Here is an 18,665-nt window from a genome sequence, read left to right as displayed (position 1 = left end):
ATACCCAGATCCACCAACTTTAATATTTTGCCACATTTCTTTATCATTCTATCTATCCATATTTCTGTTTTCTAAACAGTTGAGAATAGGTTGTATACATCATGGTTCTTCAGCATTTAATGCTTCCATGTACATTTCCTTAGAACAAGGACACTCGTTTTAACTACAGTTATAAAGTTCAAGAAATTTAACATTGATATAAAGGTTATAGCCTGTGTTCCAGTTATTTTGTATTCCCAATAATGTCCTTTTGGGCCTTTTCTCCTTCATTATTAGATCCAGTCCAGAATCATGTATTGCATTTGATTGTGTAGACATATATACAACATAAACTTTCCCATTTTAACCAGCCCCAAGCTTCAGTGGGATTACAAAGTTACACAATCCATTCCTAGAACAGTCCTGTCACCACAAATAGAAACCTCACACCTATTATGTATTTACTCTCCATTCTCCCCCCTCCTACCTTCTCTGGTAACCTATAGTCTATTTCTCTATGAATTTGTGTAATTTAGCTATTTATATAAATGGAACTGTGCAATATCTTTCCCTTTGTGTCTGACAAAGGAAAGACTTGATGTTTTCCAGGCTCATCTATGTAGTAGCATGTATCAGAACTTCATTCCTTTTTAAGACTAAATAATATTCCTTTGTATATACCACATTTTGGACATCTGAGTTGCTTCTTCCTTTTGGCTGTTGTGAACATTGGTTTACAAATACGTGTCAGTTCTTTTGGGTATATACTTAGAAGTGGCATTGCTGGATCCTATGGTAGTTCTATATGTAACAGCCTGAGAAATCACCAAACTGTCTTCCACAGCGACTACACCATTTTACATTACCATCAGCAATAAATGAGCATTCCTATTTCTCCACATCCTCTCCAACACTTGTAATGTTCTGTTTTTTTTAAAAATAGTAGCCATTCTAGTGGGTGTGAGGTGATAGCTCCTGGTTTTGATTTGCATTTTCCTAATGTCTAATCAGGTTTGGGTTGAGCATCTTTTCATGTGCTTACTAGCAACTTGTATATCTTCTTTGGAGGAAAATGCCTATTCAAGTCTTTTGCCCATTTCTCAATGGAGTTGTTGGTCTTCTTGTAGTTGAGTTGTAGAAATTCTTTATATATTCTAGATATTAAACCGTTATCCAATAAATGGTTTCCAAATATTTTCTCCCGTTCTTTTCACTTCCTTGATACTTTCCTTCAGTGCACGAAAGTTGTAATTAGATGATGAAGTCCAATTTATCTGTTTTCTTATGATTTTGGTGTGAAATCTAAGAATCCCTTACATCTACAAGGCCCTTAAAAACATTTCCCTATATTTTCTGGTAAGAGTTTTTATAATATTAACTTTAAATTTAGGTTGTTGGTCCTTTCTAAATTAAATTTTATATATGACATGAGGTAGGGTTTTACTCTGATTCTTTTACATGTGAATATCCAGTTATCCCAATACCATTTGTTGGGGAGACTGGACTTTCCCCATTTAGTAGACTTGGCATCCTTGTCAAAAATCAATTGGCCGTTGATAGGTGGGTGGTTCATTCATTTGAGTATCTTCATTGGTTGCACACTTCTATTTCCTGAGGGTCTACTTAATGCTAACATGTGGCTAAAAAGTCATTTAGAACTATGTATATTGATTAAAAAGTGATTAAAATACTTTATACCCATTTTTGTTCAGAAATGAAATTTGTTAGGTAAAAGATTGATATTTTGCAACTTGTAAATTCCTTTTGTGAAGAAATTTCCTAAAAGGGTGTTTTTGTTTTTAAAAAATGTTATATGTGATTTATGCTGTCATTGTTAGAATATGTAGTTTCCCATGTCTATTTTGAGTGATAGATTTTGGCTTACTTTCCTTTTTATTTATTTCATAAGAACATAAGCTTCAGAAGAATAGAAACTTTGATGATCATGTCCTCGGCTATGTGCCCAGCATCTAGAAATCCCTGACTCATAGTAGATACTTAATAATAAATACTTGTTGTGTGAGAGAATTAATGCCGCTAACTTAAAAAAAATAAAAAGCTACTCATTACTTTAAAGTTACAATTTATTTGCTTGAATAATTGATTTCCACATAATGCTATTGGTAAGTTTAGTTTAGCAAAATTAACCTTCTTATTTATACTGTTGTTAAAGTTGACACATGCTTTTAGAAATGAGTATCTAGGTATATATCACGTCTAATATGTTTATTCCAGAATGTTCATCATCAGGCTTTGAGATTAAAATCAGCTTAAAAATTATAATTTTTAACAATTGTAAACATAAGACATGTGATACACTCTATATTGAGACAAACAGCAACTATGCAGCAGCAATTATGGAGTTTAAAATAAATATTTCTGAACTATAAGCATAAGACAAATTTTTATCAGTTGTGCTAAAGAAAGACTGAATCATCTCTCTTTTCTCTACAGAAAATATAATAAAATCATTGTCAGTTTGAAGTGATAAAAGAATATGCAGCCAAGTAGTGTAGGAATATAGTTATAATAAATGGTATCAGGTTGTTAATAAAAATACAATATATTTTTCTGAAAAAATAATTGTAGTTTTTAGTGTTTTTTTTTCCTGTTTCCAATTTTGCCCTGAAGTAATATCACATACTAACTTTCTTTTATGCTTCTTTATTTAATTATTACTTTAGGGATCAGCAGTTTCTAAAATTTCAATGATATTTCTCTTTTTATGCTAGTATAATATAGATCTTTCAAAGATTTATCGGTTATTTTCAAAATAACTATAACAACGTCACGGAAGTTTTAAAATGTGTGCCCTCTTTCTGTGATTTTTTTTTTATTCTTTTCATCTAAGTTTTTCATGACCATTTTGGCCTCTAGTGCCGGCTCTACCTTTATTTGAGGGCAACTCATTTATTTATTTATTGTTTTATTGTTTTATTTCTCTCCCCTTCACCGCCCGCCCCCAGTTTTCTGTACTGTGTCCATTCACTGTGTGTTCTGTGACCGCTTCTATCCTTATTAGTAGCAACGACAATCTGTGTTTCTTTTTGTTGCGTCAGCTCTGTGTGTGTGTGGTGCCATTCTTGGGCAGGCTGCACTTCTTTCGCACTGGGCGGCTCTCCTTACGGGGCACATTCCTTGTGCGTGGGGCTCCCCTATGTAGGGGACACCCCTGTGTGGCACGGCAGTCCTTGCACGCATCAGCACTACGCATGGGCCAGCTCCACATGGGTCAAGGAGGCCCAGGGTTTGAACTGCGGGCCTCCTGTATGGTAGGCGGATGCCCTATCCACTGGTACAAGTCTGCTTCGCAAGGACAACTCATTTTTACCTACATATTGTATATTATCTGTAGTTTCATACTATGTAATTCACTTGTTCCTTAAGGTTAAATTTCTCTTCTTTTGTCATGGTTGGTCTTACCCATCTCTCTACTTTCTATACTGTGTAAATTTTTCACTTTTTAAGCTAGTTATAATTTGATTCTTTATTCACTTATTCTTTTACCTTTTTCTTTCCCTTACTCTTTTCCATCTGCCTCTTTCTCTTCTTTTCAGGTACTCCTTTCCTGCATAATTCCTTCGCCTTTTTTCCTTGTTTATTTTCTGTCTTTTCCCCCACCTTCTCTCTTCTTTTTTTTTCTTCTTGCTTCAGTCCTTATCCGTTGATCAACCTCATTTTCTTTGTACTCCACTTTACTTCCTGGTCACCATTTTACCTTTTTCCTCTTATTTACAAAATCATTACAATAGGTTGGGATAACGAGGTTTATCTGCTTATAGAATTATAGAATTGGATTTTACTTTAAATATAAGGGAATCAGATTCAAAGAAGTTAAAAAGTGTTTTCTCAGTGTCATGTAGATAGTTAATTTTGGCACATGCATTTTTCCCCTTAGATTTCCCATATAGTCAAACAGGTTTAATTTGTGAGTCAATCCCTATAAGAAGAGTTCTAATTTAATTTGAATAGAAAGAGAAAGACAAGATACTCTTCCTAGTAGCTACTGTTAATTTTATAAACCAGTAGAAATATAGCAGTAGTACTCAGGTTAAAGAAACCCCTTAGCTGTTCAGGGTGTCAATTTTTGTCTTCCTTAAGCTTTTGTTAACTATATGTCTTTGCATCTTGAATTTAATCTAAATTCTGTATATATAATACTTTGGCTAATCATCATTTAATGTTCAGGTTTCCTTAATAATAGGGGCCCAACAGTTTAAAAAAAAAAACTATTTCAAAATCCTACATAAAAGATGTAATTTGGAGGATTTTGTGAATATGATTTATTGAGATAATGGTACTCAATAGAAGTAACTCTTCTAGGATTGTCTATGCCATTTCTCAGTTTTCAGTGATCTGAAATGAGATTGCTCCTCTTCGTTTTGGCATGAAATGTAATCTAATTGGACTCTAAGCATTCTGAGAATAGTGAGAAGTACCTACTTTTATGCTTCCATTGCCTTGTTCCATGCTATCCCCATGCTTAAAATTCCTTATCGCTTTAATCTTTTAGAAAACTAAAGTCTGGCTCAAACTTTACATTCTTTTTGCAGCCTTTCATGTAACGTGATCTGAAAGAATTGTTTCCTCCTTTAGATTTTTACAGTATATCTTTTTCAAAATTCTTTGCTACTGTATTGTATATTTTACGAATGCTTCTGTAGTGGTATTTTATATATTGTCTATTTGCCTCAGTAAACTTTGAGCTACTTGAGAGCCAACTTTAAATTCCTTAAGGCTTAGTCTCTTCCTGGCTCAAATGCAACTGCTCACTTAAATAGCCCTATAAATGAAATACATTAAAACCTAATAGTAACTGCAAAGACAAGAAAATAATGCAAAAAGCAAGTAGTCTGGAGCTACTTGATATAGTGCTATGTAATGTAATATTGTAATATGTTACAGTACCACACATTCCTTGTGATGATTTACATTATGTTCACTATTATCTTTTAGCTAAACAGAAATAGTTGTAATTTTTCCTAAAAAGTATTCTGATCATATAATCTGTTTCTAATCATATAAGATGCAGCAATAAATATAACAGTTTATTTACCATTATGTGAGTGCATGCTTATGGGAGGAGACATTGTTTAGAAAACATCCTCAAGGTATTTTTTAAATGACCTATTCATAAGCCATCTAAAAAACTCTGTAGGGGAGTGGATGTGGCTTACGCAGTTGAGTGCCTGTGTCCCGCATGGGAGGTCCTGGTTCGGTTCCCAGTACCGCCTAAAGAAAACAAGCGAGTGGACAATAAGCAAACAGACAAGGGAGCCAACATAGGGGAGCTGATATGGCTCAGTGGTTGAGCACCAGCCTCCTGCATACGAGGTCCTGGGTTCAATTCTCAGTCCCAGTACCTCCAAAAAAAACAAACAAACAAAAACTATGTAAAAAGACTGGTTTGGGTAGGATTAAGAGTGAAGTGGTAGAGAGCCTTTATCATTAAGGTTTTAATCTTTATTTGCTTCTACTAATGTCTAAAAAATAAAAAAATTATATAGATGTAAAAAGTGCTAGAGTGTACACTTGAGTGATTTAAAATGCATTTTTTACTTTTAAAAGATAATGTGTATTTAAATTTTTCAAATGTAAAATTATTAATATCTTTTTAAAATATTTTGAAAATACAGAAAACCTTAAAGAAGAAAATTAAAATCTCCTGTTGTAATCCTACTTGCTAGAGATAATGCATGCTAACTAACTATTTGGTGTATACTCTTTTAATTTTTGAAATATAATATACTAATTCTCACACAGCACTTCTATGGCATATGTCATATTTAGTCTTACTAGGCAGAACTTAAGTATCAAAGCAATAGGCCAGTTCATCTAAGATCAGATTGCTAGTAAGTTCCAAAGCAGGACTTCAGACCCAGAATTTTACTTCAATTCCAGTGCACTTTCCACTAAACTACATTTAGCTCTGTTTTGTTTGGTTATTTTAATGTACACAGTGGAAACATGAATTATACTGTGGCTTATTTTATCTTTCTTGTCATTTTTAGGGACATTTTAAATCCAAAGGATGTGATCACTGCCCAATTTGAAAATACCACCACTAGTAAGGATTTTTGCAGTCAGTCATGTTTGTCAACATATGAACTGAAAAGGAAACCTGTTGTTACCATAAATACAAATAGCATTTCAACCAAGTGCAGTATGTGTCAGAAGAATGCTGTTGTAAGTTACCTTTTTACCTTACTTGGGGGGAAGAGTCTAATATTTGTGCTTAAAGAAGAGTTTTTGATGGTCTTTGCTTGTTATTTATAGTTTGTTTTTTAATTCCTAGATTCGACATGAAGTTAATTATCAGAATGTAGTACATAAACTTTGCAGTGATGCCTGCTTCTCCAAGTTTCGTTCTGCTAACAACCTCACCATGAACTGTTGTGAGAACTGTGGGGGTTACTGTTACAGTGGCTCTGGTCAGTGCCACATGCTTCAAATAGAGGGACAGTCTAAAAAGTTTTGTAGTTCAACATGTGTCACAGCATACAAGCAGGTACATGATTCTTATTTAATCCTGATGTCTTTATTCATTTCAGAGTAATCTAAAGTAATTTGGTTGAAATTATGAAAATGTCGCAAAAATATCGAGGTTATTAATTGTCTTACTAATATTCTTTACCTAAAAATAGTATATGTAGGGAAGCTGATTTGGCCCAACGAATAGGGCATCCGTCTACCACATGGGAGGTCCAAGGTTCAAACCCAGAGCCTCCTGACCCGTGTGATAAGCTGGCCCATGTGCAAGTGCTGATCTGCGCAAGGAATGCCCTGCCACACTGGGGTGTCCCCCACGTAGGGGAGCCCCACACGCAAGGAGTGTGCCCCGTAAGGAAAGCCGCCCAGCATGACAAAAGTGCAGCCTGCCCAGGACTGGTGCCGCATACACAGAGAGCTGATGCAGCAAGATGATGCAACAAAAAGAGACACAGATTCCAGGTGCCGCTGATAAGAATACAAGCAGACACAGAAGAACACACAGCAAATGGACACAGAGAGCAGACAACTGGGAGGGGGGTGGGGAAGGGGAGGGAAATAAAAAATCTTAAAAAAAAAAAAAAAGTATGTTGAATGAATGCATGTTATATAGTCTTTAAGTAGCAGTTTCTTCTCATGCATTTGAAATACATGTGTTAAGGTATAGCTTTTTTTAAATTTCAAATGTGGATTTGTATTTTGGAGAATATTTTGAAAATGTAGAAAAGCACAAAGAAGAAAAATAATATAATTTCCCAGATAACCAATTCCATTTTTTTTTGGTGTGTAACCTTCTGATCTTTGAAAATTATTTTGGTTTGAATGTATACATATGTACTTTATTTTATAAGATAAGGCTGAATACTTATTTTTGAACTGAGATCCATATGGTTGAAATTGCAAACTAGAAAATCAAAATCTCATAATTGTTATAAAAAAGGGTTTTTTTCCTTTTCGTCAGGAAATAGGAAAAAATAGATTGGGGTTTATATTATTTTATGAATTGGTAAGGTTTGAAGATGATAAACTTAATGAACTCTGTATTACAGATGTCTTTTGTGCAATTTGTGTGCATTAGATTTTAGTTTTGATAAAATATTAGTATTTTTAATAAACATTTCTAGAGCAATTTTAGGTTTATAGAAAAATTGCACAGAATGTATTCAGAGTTCCTATATACTCCCTACACAGTTTCCCGTATTTATTAATATCTTGCATTAGTGTGATAAATTTGTTACAAATGATGAACCAATATTGATTCATTATTACTAACTAAAGTCTCTAGTTTACATTAGGATTCTTTCTTTGTGTTGTACAGTCCTATGGGTTTTGACAAAAGCCTAATGTCATGTATCCACCTTTATGGTACCATACAGAATAGTTTGACTGCTTTAAAAATATCCTGTGTTCTCCCTGTTCAACCCTCCTCTCGTCCCCTTTTGCCCCCCCAAACCGTGGCGACTGCTGATCATTTTATTGTCTTTGTAGTTTACCTTTTCCAAAATGTCATGTAGTTGGAATCATACAGTATGTAGCCTTTCAGTCTAGTATCTTTCATAAATAATAGATTTCAAAATTAATAAACCTAAAGCAATAGTAAGTACTTTTTATTTTTTAAATTTTACAATGACTCCCTGTTTCGGTACACTTGCTGGTCATTCTTTTTTCTTATAATAGAGTGAATTTTTATACAGGTCACCAAAATTGGTGAATTGAATTTTGTTGATTTGGAAATTTCTTTTAAATTGTTCTGATAACTTTGCAGTGGTTTTGGAATTATAAACATTATACAGAATGTTATATATTTATACAGTGTTGTCATAGTATCAGGTATATTAAAAGGGCTTAGCCTTCCTGTTTATTTTTCCCTTTTATTTTTTTAAGATTTATTCTCTCTCCTTCCCCCACCCTGGTTGTCTGCTCTCTTGTGTCCATTCACTGTGTATTTTTTTGTGTCTGCTGGCATTCTTGGTGGCACTGGGAATCTGTGTCTCTTTTTGTTCCATCATCTTGCTGCGTTAGATCTCTGTGTGTGCGGTGTGACTCCTGGACGGGCTGCACTTTTTTTGCACAGGGCAGCTCTCCTTGTAGGGCACACTCCTTGTGCGTGGGGCTCCCCTATGCGGGGGACACCCCTGCGTGGCATGGCACTCCTTGCGTGCAGCAGCACTGTACGTGGGCCAGCTCACCACATGGGTCAGGAGGGCCCTGGGTTTGAACCCTGGACCTCCTATATGGTAGGCGGACACTCTATCAGTTGAGCCACATCCGCTTCCCTATTTTTCCCTTTAGAAACATTGTGTTTGCTCTCCTAGGGCAAAGAAAAAAGAAGAATATCATTGTGTATATTAGCCTTGTCCAAGAGACTGTTCTTTTTCTCATATTGTATCAGTATTCAAAGTGGCTTGGATTCTATTCTTGAAAGATGGTTCATATTCCACTGGAGGAAGAGAAATAAAATGAAACGTCCTAGTTTTAAAATCAATTCATTACATTTAATTTAGCCCTTTTAATTACATTAAAATGTCCAGTGGTAAAGAACTTGAATGTAGAAAGGCAGATCTAAATTTTTTTTCCCAGACTTTCCTTTCAAATACAGTTTTACCTTTGGAAAAACAGTTAAACTCTATGAGACCCATTTTTCTCATTTTTATCACCGTCTATGTCATGTTTCCAGGATTAAATTAAGTATAGAGTGAGAAAGCACCTTTTAGAGAATCTGGCACAGTGTAGATATTCATTGCTGCTACTTTCCTTTCTTCTTATACCTAATTTATTCAACAAACATTAGCTGTAATTTCTGTTTTGAGGGAATTTCTGTTTTGGGAGAAATAGACATATAAATGACTACTTAGAGATATTGTGATAGAAGTATGTGTGGGGTACAGCGGGGCACAGAGAAAGCATGGTTAGTTCTATTTGATAGGCCAAAATGGGACTATTAGCAAAAGCTTCACAGAGATGACCCTTGCCTGTCTTACAAATGAAGTTGGTATTTGCAGTCCTGGAGTGCGGAGGAACAGGGAATTGATGGTGGGGAGATAGCAGACATACAGGAATATGCTCATAGTAACGTGTCTCTGTTTTAATAGCAAATCTTGCAACTTTATCCTTCAGAAAGGAATAGAGATCCTAAAATCTGCTAAAGGGTACTGGACATACTCTATAATTTAACATGAGTGTGTGACATGATAATAAAATTTAGCATTATTTGCTGCCGATCTCCAATTGAGTTGTCATTTATGTTTGGACACTTGTGACACCTAATGTTTATTACTACCACTTCATTGCTTATATTTTACTTTTTATTGCTATCTATAGCTTTTCCCCCCCTTTTGGATCTCCCTATTTTTTGGACAGTATAAGAACATGATTTCTCTTGTGTTATTGTTAAAAATAGGTTTTTAGGACTATGGTTACACATTTTAGTAGCTCCTGAAATTAACTACTGGGTTGTAGCCAGCATTATTTTTTTAGTGTAATAGAACAGAATGGAAGATATCGAAGTATAAACAAATATTAACATGATAAGTATTGTTTTATGAAACTTTTTTCAGTGTTATATGCAAGCATAAATAATATAAACATAAAGCTTTAGGAGTATGTGTATTGGGTGACTTTGTAAATTTTATTTCTTTATGGAAAGATTGTAATCATAGAAGTTTAAATGCCACCAATTTAAAATCTTTCAACAGAACATTGAGCATAAAGTGTCAAGACATAATGCATTTACTAGGAATTTGGTATAAATGAATATTGTTTATTCTTTTAATAGAAATCAGCCAAAATTACACCATGTGCACTTTGCAAATCACTGAGATCCTCCGCAGAAATGATTGAAAACACCAATAGCTTGGGAAAGACTGAACTTTTCTGTTCTGTTAATTGCTTATCTGCTTATAGAGTTAAAACGGTTACTTCTGCAGGTAATATTGGTTTCATAAACTTTATAACTATAATAGTTTAGAAAAAATTGTAGTTATTACTTTGTTTTTATAGTGCTGATTTTTGTCCAAATTTTGTAGGTTTTTAATGGCAAACTTTAAAATATTTAAAATCTTGGTTGTGAAATGTTACCTTAATTGCTTATTTTATGTTTATTTGCTTGCCTGTTTGTACATTGCCCCTTTACCAAAAGAATTTCATATGACTTCTTTAATATGTTTTTGTTATCAGTACCTGATTTATTTCAAGATTTATTTATTTTTTAGGTTCAGGGTAGATGGTGACAATTTTAAATTAATTTTTTAATTGTTGTTAGATTCTGCCTGTATATGACACTATTGAGTTTAGTTTTAGTTCCTACAATTTAACATGGCCCTTGAATTTTAGTATATTGTATAGTATTTATTTTCTCATGCATTTGTGTACACTTGTATATATTACTCATTTTTATTTTTATTTTCTAAGGTGTACAAGTTCAGTGTAACAGTTGTAAAACCTCAGCAATCCCTCAGTATCACCTGGCCATGTCAGATGGAAGTATACGCAACTTCTGCAGCTACAGTTGTGTGGTAGCTTTCCAGGTATGGCTTCAGAAACCTTCCTCTTCTCCAGTCAGTGATTCACCTACCATAGTAATGCAAGCTTATTAGGTGGTCGTTAGTACCTGGATTGCCTAAATTTCTATCTCAGTCCTATTAAATTTGGAATCTTTGGTTTATCCTATACTCAGAGACATGTCATTTAACTGTCTTCTATAAAAATTAAAAGGTTTAGATTATCTATTGGAAGGATATTATTTATGAAGAAGATTGTTAGTTGAATTATTTGATTTTTTGGATGTGAGACTCACCCCATTTGATTGTGAACTGATCAATGGCAGGGATTTTTTACTTCACCAGTGTATCTTAATTGCCTAGAGCTATACTTGGTATATAGAAGCGCTTAACACTTAATTTGAACAAATGATTAGCTTGATCTTTTTATTTGTTTTTGTTTTCAGAATTTGTTCAGTAAACCAACAGGAATGAATTCCTCAGTAGTGCCCTTATCTCAAGGTCAAGTTATTGTAAGCATCCCAACAGGTTCAACCGTGTCAGCAGGAGGAGGTAACACCTCTGCTGTTTCTCCCACATCCATTAGTAGCTCTGCTGCAGCTGGTCTCCAGCGTCTTGCTGCCCAATCCCAACATGTTGGGTTTACACGAAGTGTTGTAAAACTCAAGTGTCAGCACTGTAACCGTCTTTTTGCTACAAAACCAGAACTTCTTGACTACAAGGTAAAGTATAGCATCGTGATAAATTTTGAGTATTGCTCTGGTCCGGCGGGGGCGAGTCCAGGGACCTGTGGGAAGAAGCAGGGTGGGGCAGGAGTCGAGAGAAGAATGGAGACAAGACAGGATTCTGATCAAGTCTCATTTATTGAGGGTAAAACACAGGGATATATAGAGAGGGGAGGGAACGTGTACATAGGTGATAGGCTGGTCTTGTGGGTGGCAGACGTCCAAGGAGGGGATTGGCCGACAGTTCGTACGGGTCTGCGGAGTTTCGCTCCTTGCGCATGGGTATTGCTGTGGTCACCTGAGTAGTGGCGCTAGAGGGAGAACAAAGAAGCAGGGAGGAGGAGAATAAGGAAATGACAGGGCAGATTTGTGAACTCTGCCATGTTGTGAGATCCGCCATGTTGTGGAAGGTTGTAGATAGGTCTCACAGCGGGTGGCTCCCTACAGCGTGTAAACCAGGCTATCTGTAAAATGTTTAGCTTTCCTCTCTGAAACTTACTCCATTTGGTTTTAAAATAAAAGGGATAATAAGGATTTCCATAATGTGGTAAACTGAATGTTTAATACTTAATGATTATTTCTTTACAGGGTAAAATGTTTCAGTTCTGTGGCAAGAATTGTTCTGATGAATATAAGAAAATAAATAATGTAATGGCAATGTGTGAATATTGTAAAATTGAGAAAATTGTAAAGGAGACTGTGCGATTCTCAGGTGCTGACAAGTCATTCTGTAGTGAAGGTAAAGACAGAAGATTATCTTACCTGTGGAGCATATTGATTGTTATAAAAGCAGTTGATAAGTTAAGCTATTACTCTCTATAAATTTATCTGTTTTATCATTTATGTATAATGTCAAAACCTTTTTATTTTGTTTACACCTAGCTCACTAGGGTTGAACTAGTGTTCAAATGCTTCCTAATATATAGAAGTTAAAATGAAGGATACCAAAGTATAAAGCAGAAGATGATGGTGATGTGGAAAAATTTAACATTGGGTTGACAGGACCTCAAAGATCTTTTAAGTTCTTGAATTGATTTCTAAGGGGAACTCCTTAAATTTTGGTAGCATCCCAGGACTATGCTTTTATTGTTTTAAATATCCATAACCTGAATTGTGCAAATAAATACACTATAGGTTGTTTTTCCTTTATTTAGATGACTCTTTTATTTATGTGTTCAGAGTGTTTTAATATCTTCTAAAACTATACAAGATTGGCCTCCTAGACCAGTGCCTTTCAAATCTTAGGAACCCAACACAAAAAAAGTTATACATTTTACATTGTGACACAGTATATAATCATGTACCCAAATAAAAATTTCATGAAATAAAACTTACTTTTACTACATGTGACACACTCTTATATTTTCTATCTTGTCCTGTCATGTCTTATTTCATTTTTAAAAATGCTATTAGCTAGCCTCTAAATTGATCTTTTGACCTACTGATTCGTTAGGACCCAAATGTGAGAACTTTCTAACCATTTAAATCCATTTATATTAAAGATATTTATACTTAGTATTTCTCCCTAACATTAATCTGATCTTTCCTGATTTTTAGGTTGCAAATTGCTGTATAAACATGACTTGGCAAAACGCTGGGGAAATCATTGTAAGATGTGCAGTTACTGTTTACAGACATCTCCCAAATTGGTACAGAATAATTTGGGAGGGAAGGTGGAAGAGTTTTGTTGTGAAGAATGCATGTCCAAATATACAGTTTTGTTCTATCAGGTAAATATAATAAATATCCCTGAGTTTTTCAGGTTAGGGCATAAATTATTCTCTCTTAAATTCCTTCATGTAGTATGAAGTGCATTTAGTGATTTGAAATTTTTAGGTGTTAAATGTCTTCTCCAGCAATTAATATATTAGATTTAGGAATATTTTAATGTCAGTAGAGTTTTATTCTTTTTGTTTTTCATTTCCTTAAGGAGACTTATCAGTTGTACTCAAGATTTTAAGGTATTTAAAAATATAATTTATTATTTAAAATGATTCTTTTGAAGTCTTTTAGAAAGGTCTTATTTTTACTTTACTCTGTTTTTTTTTTTTTTTTTTTAATAATGAAGTTCTTTTTTTTTTTTTAAGATTTATTTTTTATTTATCCCCCTCCTCCCGGCCCCCCAACCCTGGTTGTCTGTTCTCTGTGTCCATTTGCTGCTTGTTCTTTATCCACTTCTGTTGTTGTCAGCGGCTTGGAAATCTGTGTCTCTCTTTTGTTATGTCATCTTGCTGTGTAAGCTCTCCGTGTCTGTGGCACCATTCCTGGGCAGGCTGCACTTTCTTTTGTGCTGGGTGGCTCTCCTTATGGGGCGCACTCCTTGCGCGTGGGGCTCCCCTGAGTGGGGGTCACCCCTGCGTGGGGCGGCACTCCTTGCACGCATCAGCACTGCGCATGGGCCAGCTCCACACGGGTCAAGGAGGCCTGGGGTTTGAACTGTGACCCTCCCGTGCGGCGGCTTGCTCGGTCGGTAGAGGTGGGGTCTGGCTGCGGACGAGGGGTCGGTCCAGCCTAGGATGAGGGGTCGGTCCCACTTGGGACGAGGGGTCGGTCCGGCAGCAGACGAGGGGTCGGTCTCACAGGGGTTGCGCGGTTCGGCTGACGGGGTCGCCCGGCGAAGCAGGCGACGAACTGGGGACAAGGGAGGCCAGGCCCTTGTCGGGGGCTCTCAGGACTGGAGGGCGCACAGCAGAAGAACTACCAGGGAGACAAGGTAAACACGCAAGTCCAACTTTATTGAGGGAGAGGCAACAGTTTTATAGGGGCTGGGGAAGGCTGATTGGTTGAAGCCACGCCCTGTTCTGATTGGTTGCCAGAGGAAGGTCAGTGGGCGGTACTGGACGGGGGAGGGGTGGTGATTAGGGATTGGCTGTTGCTGTTGCTGGGGGATGTGGCAGGGTTTAGTGATTGGTGGCTGCTGTTTCTGGGGTAGAGGGCAGACTTGAGTTTCCCGCCCACGCCTGGCTGTTGCTGCTGTGGGGGGAGGGAAAAGGGCAGACTGGATTTTTCCGCCCTGCGCCTGCGCAGGGAGAAAGAAGAAGAAGGGTGCCGCCCCACAAGGCATCGTGTGGCGCCATCCGGGAGGAGGGGCGGCCATGGAAGCATGGCTGCCGAGAAGGGGAGACCCGAGGGCACTCTGCACCCATGCCGAGCTTCCTTCAGGGGTGGCGGTGGGCCCCGACCAACCACCCTATTATCGGGGCAGCGGTTTGGAATAGGCCTACCGCGGCCACCGCCCCTCGCCAGGCCAGCAAACCACACTTCAGCCCGAGGGGTGACCGCACTCCCGTGTGGTAGATAGACGCACTGTCCACTGGGCGAAGTCTGTTTCCCTACTCTGTTTTTTAATTGCTATTTATTGAGGTCTCTATAATGTGATGTGTGCATTTATTTATTTTTTATTTATCACCCCTGCTGCTTGTGCTTGCTGTCTGCTCTGTGTCTGTTCTCTGTGCATTCTTCTGTATCTGCTTGTTGTCTCGTCTCATCTTCTCTTTAGGAGGTACTGGGAACCTATCCTGGGACCTTCCAGTATGGGAAAGAGGCAGTCAGTGGCTTGAGCCATCGTAGCTCCTGGTTTATTGCGTCTCTCACTATCTCTCTCTTTGTTGTTGTGTCATCTTGTTGCATCAACTGGCCACTTGGGCCAGCTTTCCACGCAGGCCAGTTCACCTTTACCAGGAGGCCCCAAGAACCAAACCCAAGATCCTCCATATGGTAGATGGGAGCCTAAATGCTTGAGCCACATCCACTTCCCTGGATTCTTTTTTAATTGTTCAGAATGAAATTGTTGACAGAGATACAAATACTTAACATTTTGGGACAGCCTTCATTTTTTGTGATCTAAATGCTAAGTTAATTTCCTCACTTTTGTATGTTCTGTTTTTATTCTTTCAGACCACAGATAATTTTTCTCATTCCTTCTGCTTCTTTCTCAGATGGCCAAATGTGACGGTTGTAAGCGACAGGGTAAACTTAGTGAGTCCTTGAAATGGCGAGGAGAAATGAAACATTTTTGTAACTTGCTTTGTATCTTGATGTTCTGTAATCAGCAAAGTATGTGTGACCCACCTTCACAAAACAATGCAGGTAAAATTAAACTTAAGTAATAAATTGCATCTTTGATTAATGCCAGGGACAAACTACTGTTCGTCTACAGATTAGGAACTGTAAACAGTTTTAATAATTTCATGAAATGTAAATTTCAATTGACGTTAAATTTTAGACCTCTCCCCACTTTTTTTTTAACACCATAGATTAAAGGTGGGTAGAAGTGTTCTATAATCTTTCTCTGAGCATATTGAATCAGATTTTATAATTACTTTATGGCAGAGGATAGCAGTCACTAATTTTTGATGAATACATCTTTACCTTCTTGAAAAGGGATTTGAGACTACTAATAGGGCATTTAATCTAAATCACATGGCCTTTTGAATATACTCCATACTTAGTTACTCCATTTAATCTCAGAAACTTTATTATTTTTAAAAAACAAAAGTAGTGTCATCCTATAAGCTGCAGTGGTACAGTCTCTACTATTAGAAGCAAGAACTACGAGAGTGTACCCTAGAAACTTAATTCTTTTCCATGTGAAGGCAAGAATTAAGAAATACATTAGGTTTAATTGTCCAGTAAATCTACCCTGTGATTTTACTACTACGCCTTTGGTTTTTTTTTTGTTTTTTCAGTAAGACATTTGTTGCATTTTTATGCAAAGGTAAAGTAAATGGGAGACTTTCAAGTTTTACTAATTAAGAAATAAAAAGCAAACCCAAAATACGTTTATTCTGAAGTGACTCTGCTCCATCAGAAATTACTCTAAACCAAAATACTCCTTAATATCCTTGGAATGTTGGTTTCTATGTATCTGCATAATAATTATATGAGGTTTCCTCATTGTTGTTTATTTTAATAGCAAGTATTTCCATGGTGCAAGCTGCTTCATCGGGGCCCCCATCTCTAAGAAAAGATTCAACTCCAGTTATAGCTAATGTAGTTTCATTGGCAAGTACTCCTGCTGCCCAGCCCACAGTGAATTCTAACAGTGTACTACAAGGTATGGACTGGTTTGAAAGCATATGTTTAGCCTTTTTGAAATGAATACAGAGGTTCTCTACTTTTTTCCATCAGATCAGTTTCATATGTAGAACACATTCCTATTAGGAGGTATGGCTCACTGTAGGCTGCTGGGCCTTAGACAGTGTTTCAAGTTCCAGTTCTCTTTTTCTCATTATATTTTAGAAATGCTAGTCTCTTGCACTGAATCAAATTAACACATGTTCTTATTATGAGACTTTGTGTTTATTGATTGAAATCAGCTTTCAATGCTAATATTTAATAATTGTATATGATGTAAATTTGTTTTAACTTATATCAGGTGCAGTTCCGACAGTAACAGCGAAAATCATTGGGGATGTAAGTTTTATTATTTTTATTGTTATTACTACTGTACATATTTTCCATTTTTATACATTAGGAATAGTCTGAGTTAATTTGCACTCTTCTTTATATAAAATCAATTTCATAACTCATTCAATCCTTTGTTCAAGAATCGAAATTTCTGTTTAACTAAGTCTTTTATGTCCTGTAATTTTTTTTAATGTTTGCTCTCATATGTAGCTACTGAAGTTTTTTTCTTTTCAATTGTACAGAATTTAAGCATAAAAGGCATTTTAGAAGTTTTGTAATGTAGTCCTATTGTAAATAAAATATTTATGAAATGTAGCTTGTTTCCCTTCTAGTGAGATTATGCTATAACCATTCCTTTTCCTATTCATTAATGTTTCTGTTTCATCTCTCTTAAAAGAAATAATGAGAAAATCATATGACTGGAACAATGGCTTTTCTAGAGTGTTTCTTCATCCCTGGTCTAGCTTTCATATAATTATTCAAGTTAATTAAATGGTCATAACTGATTCTAAGTTATTCCTATTTATCTAGAAACTAAATCCTCTAAGACTTAATTGAGAAGTATTGATAAGTAGTTCTCATCTTAAACTCAGCCAACATTGTTATTCACTGAAAATGTCTTAAACAGAACTAGCATTTTTCTTAGTAAACTTAACAGCAGTTAGGTGCTTTTGGAATCAGTTTTTATTCTTTATTTCTGTTAATTTTTCAGGAATATTTCTCATAAATTTAGTTGTGTATTTTAATGCTGTTTAAATAATTCCATATGGTATTCTTTCAAAATTATAATATACCCTGTAATACACGATAAGATTCCAAAGTCTCTTTGGTTTCTGATGTATCTTTTATTAGGCAAGTACACAAACAGATGCCCTGAAACTACCACCTTCCCAACCTCCAAGGCTTTTGAAGAACAAAGCTCTATTGTGCAAACCCATCACACAGACTAAAGCCACCTCTTGCAAACCACATATCCAACACAAAGAATGCCAAACAGGTATGTTAGTTACTTGGCCTTTCCTTTAGGTCTTTTTTTCTTTTTTTGTAAAGAACACTGTGCAAGCCATATGACCAAACATGACCCTCTACCAGATAACATCAAGGACTCTCATTTTTATTTTTATTTTTACATGCATTCCATCTTCTCTTCTGCTCACATTGCCCCTTTTCCCAGTAACCACTAATTTGTTTTCTGTCCCTGCAAATTAGCTATTTCTGGTTATCTCTTGTAAGTGATATCAAAGAATTTATGTCATTATGTTTATGATTTACTTCAGTGAACATAGTTTTCAAGGTTCTTCCATGTTGCAGTATGTCTCATAACTTCATGGCTGAATAATATTCCATTGTGTATCTACCACATTTTATCTATACCTTTTTTAGGAGGTACCAGGGATTGAACACAGGACCTTGTATGGAAAGCAGGCACTCAACCATTAAGCTATACCCGCCCCCCTATATGCCCTTTTTATTTTATTTTATTTATTATTTTATTTTATTTGTTTTTTTGAGGTACTGGGGGCCGGAGATTGAATCTGGTACTTCATATGTCGGAAGCTGGCGC

At 36.1% G+C, this 18,665-nt stretch overlaps 2 protein-coding genes across 6 annotated transcripts in view; one reads left to right on the top strand and one right to left on the bottom strand.

Moving 5' to 3' along the window:
- KIAA0319L (KIAA0319 like) overlaps window positions 1-18,665 on the bottom strand; it is a 249,023-nt gene that overhangs the window by 74,586 nt on the left and 155,772 nt on the right. Inside the window, exon 21 of one of the 2 annotated variants that reach the window (XM_071217547.1) lies at window positions 11,812-12,003. The exons of the other annotated variant lie outside the window; for it this stretch is intronic. Within the exon in view, the coding sequence (XP_071073648.1) occupies window positions 11,987-12,003 (17 nt within the window). The 3' untranslated portion in view covers window positions 11,812-11,986. Of the gene's footprint in view, window positions 1-11,811; window positions 12,004-18,665 lie in introns of those variants that run through there. 2 annotated transcript variants of the gene reach the window in all.
- The window catches only part of ZMYM4 (zinc finger MYM-type containing 4), a 199,677-nt gene that overhangs the window by 144,666 nt on the left and 36,346 nt on the right, over window positions 1-18,665 (top strand). For all 4 annotated transcript variants that reach the window (XM_004472218.3, XM_012530540.4, XM_058303901.2 and 1 more), the window contains exons 8-18: window positions 5,991-6,165; window positions 6,275-6,487; window positions 10,244-10,394; window positions 10,879-10,994; window positions 11,414-11,689; window positions 12,281-12,431; window positions 13,250-13,422; window positions 15,631-15,781; window positions 16,608-16,748; window positions 17,070-17,107; window positions 17,954-18,098. In XM_004472218.3, coding sequence (XP_004472275.1) covers window positions 5,991-6,165; window positions 6,275-6,487; window positions 10,244-10,394; window positions 10,879-10,994; window positions 11,414-11,689; window positions 12,281-12,431; window positions 13,250-13,422; window positions 15,631-15,781; window positions 16,608-16,748; window positions 17,070-17,107; window positions 17,954-18,098 — 1,730 coding nt within the window. The remainder of the gene's footprint in view (window positions 1-5,990; window positions 6,166-6,274; window positions 6,488-10,243; window positions 10,395-10,878; window positions 10,995-11,413; window positions 11,690-12,280; window positions 12,432-13,249; window positions 13,423-15,630; window positions 15,782-16,607; window positions 16,749-17,069; window positions 17,108-17,953; window positions 18,099-18,665) is intronic.

The sequence above is a fragment of the Dasypus novemcinctus genome, chromosome 9 (genome assembly GCF_030445035.2).
Source record: "Dasypus novemcinctus isolate mDasNov1 chromosome 9, mDasNov1.1.hap2, whole genome shotgun sequence".
In the NCBI taxonomy this organism is placed as follows: Eukaryota; Metazoa; Chordata; class Mammalia; order Cingulata; family Dasypodidae; genus Dasypus; species Dasypus novemcinctus.
The sequence above is the reverse complement of the archived record's forward strand: the minus strand, read 5'-3'. Positions and strand labels throughout refer to the sequence as shown.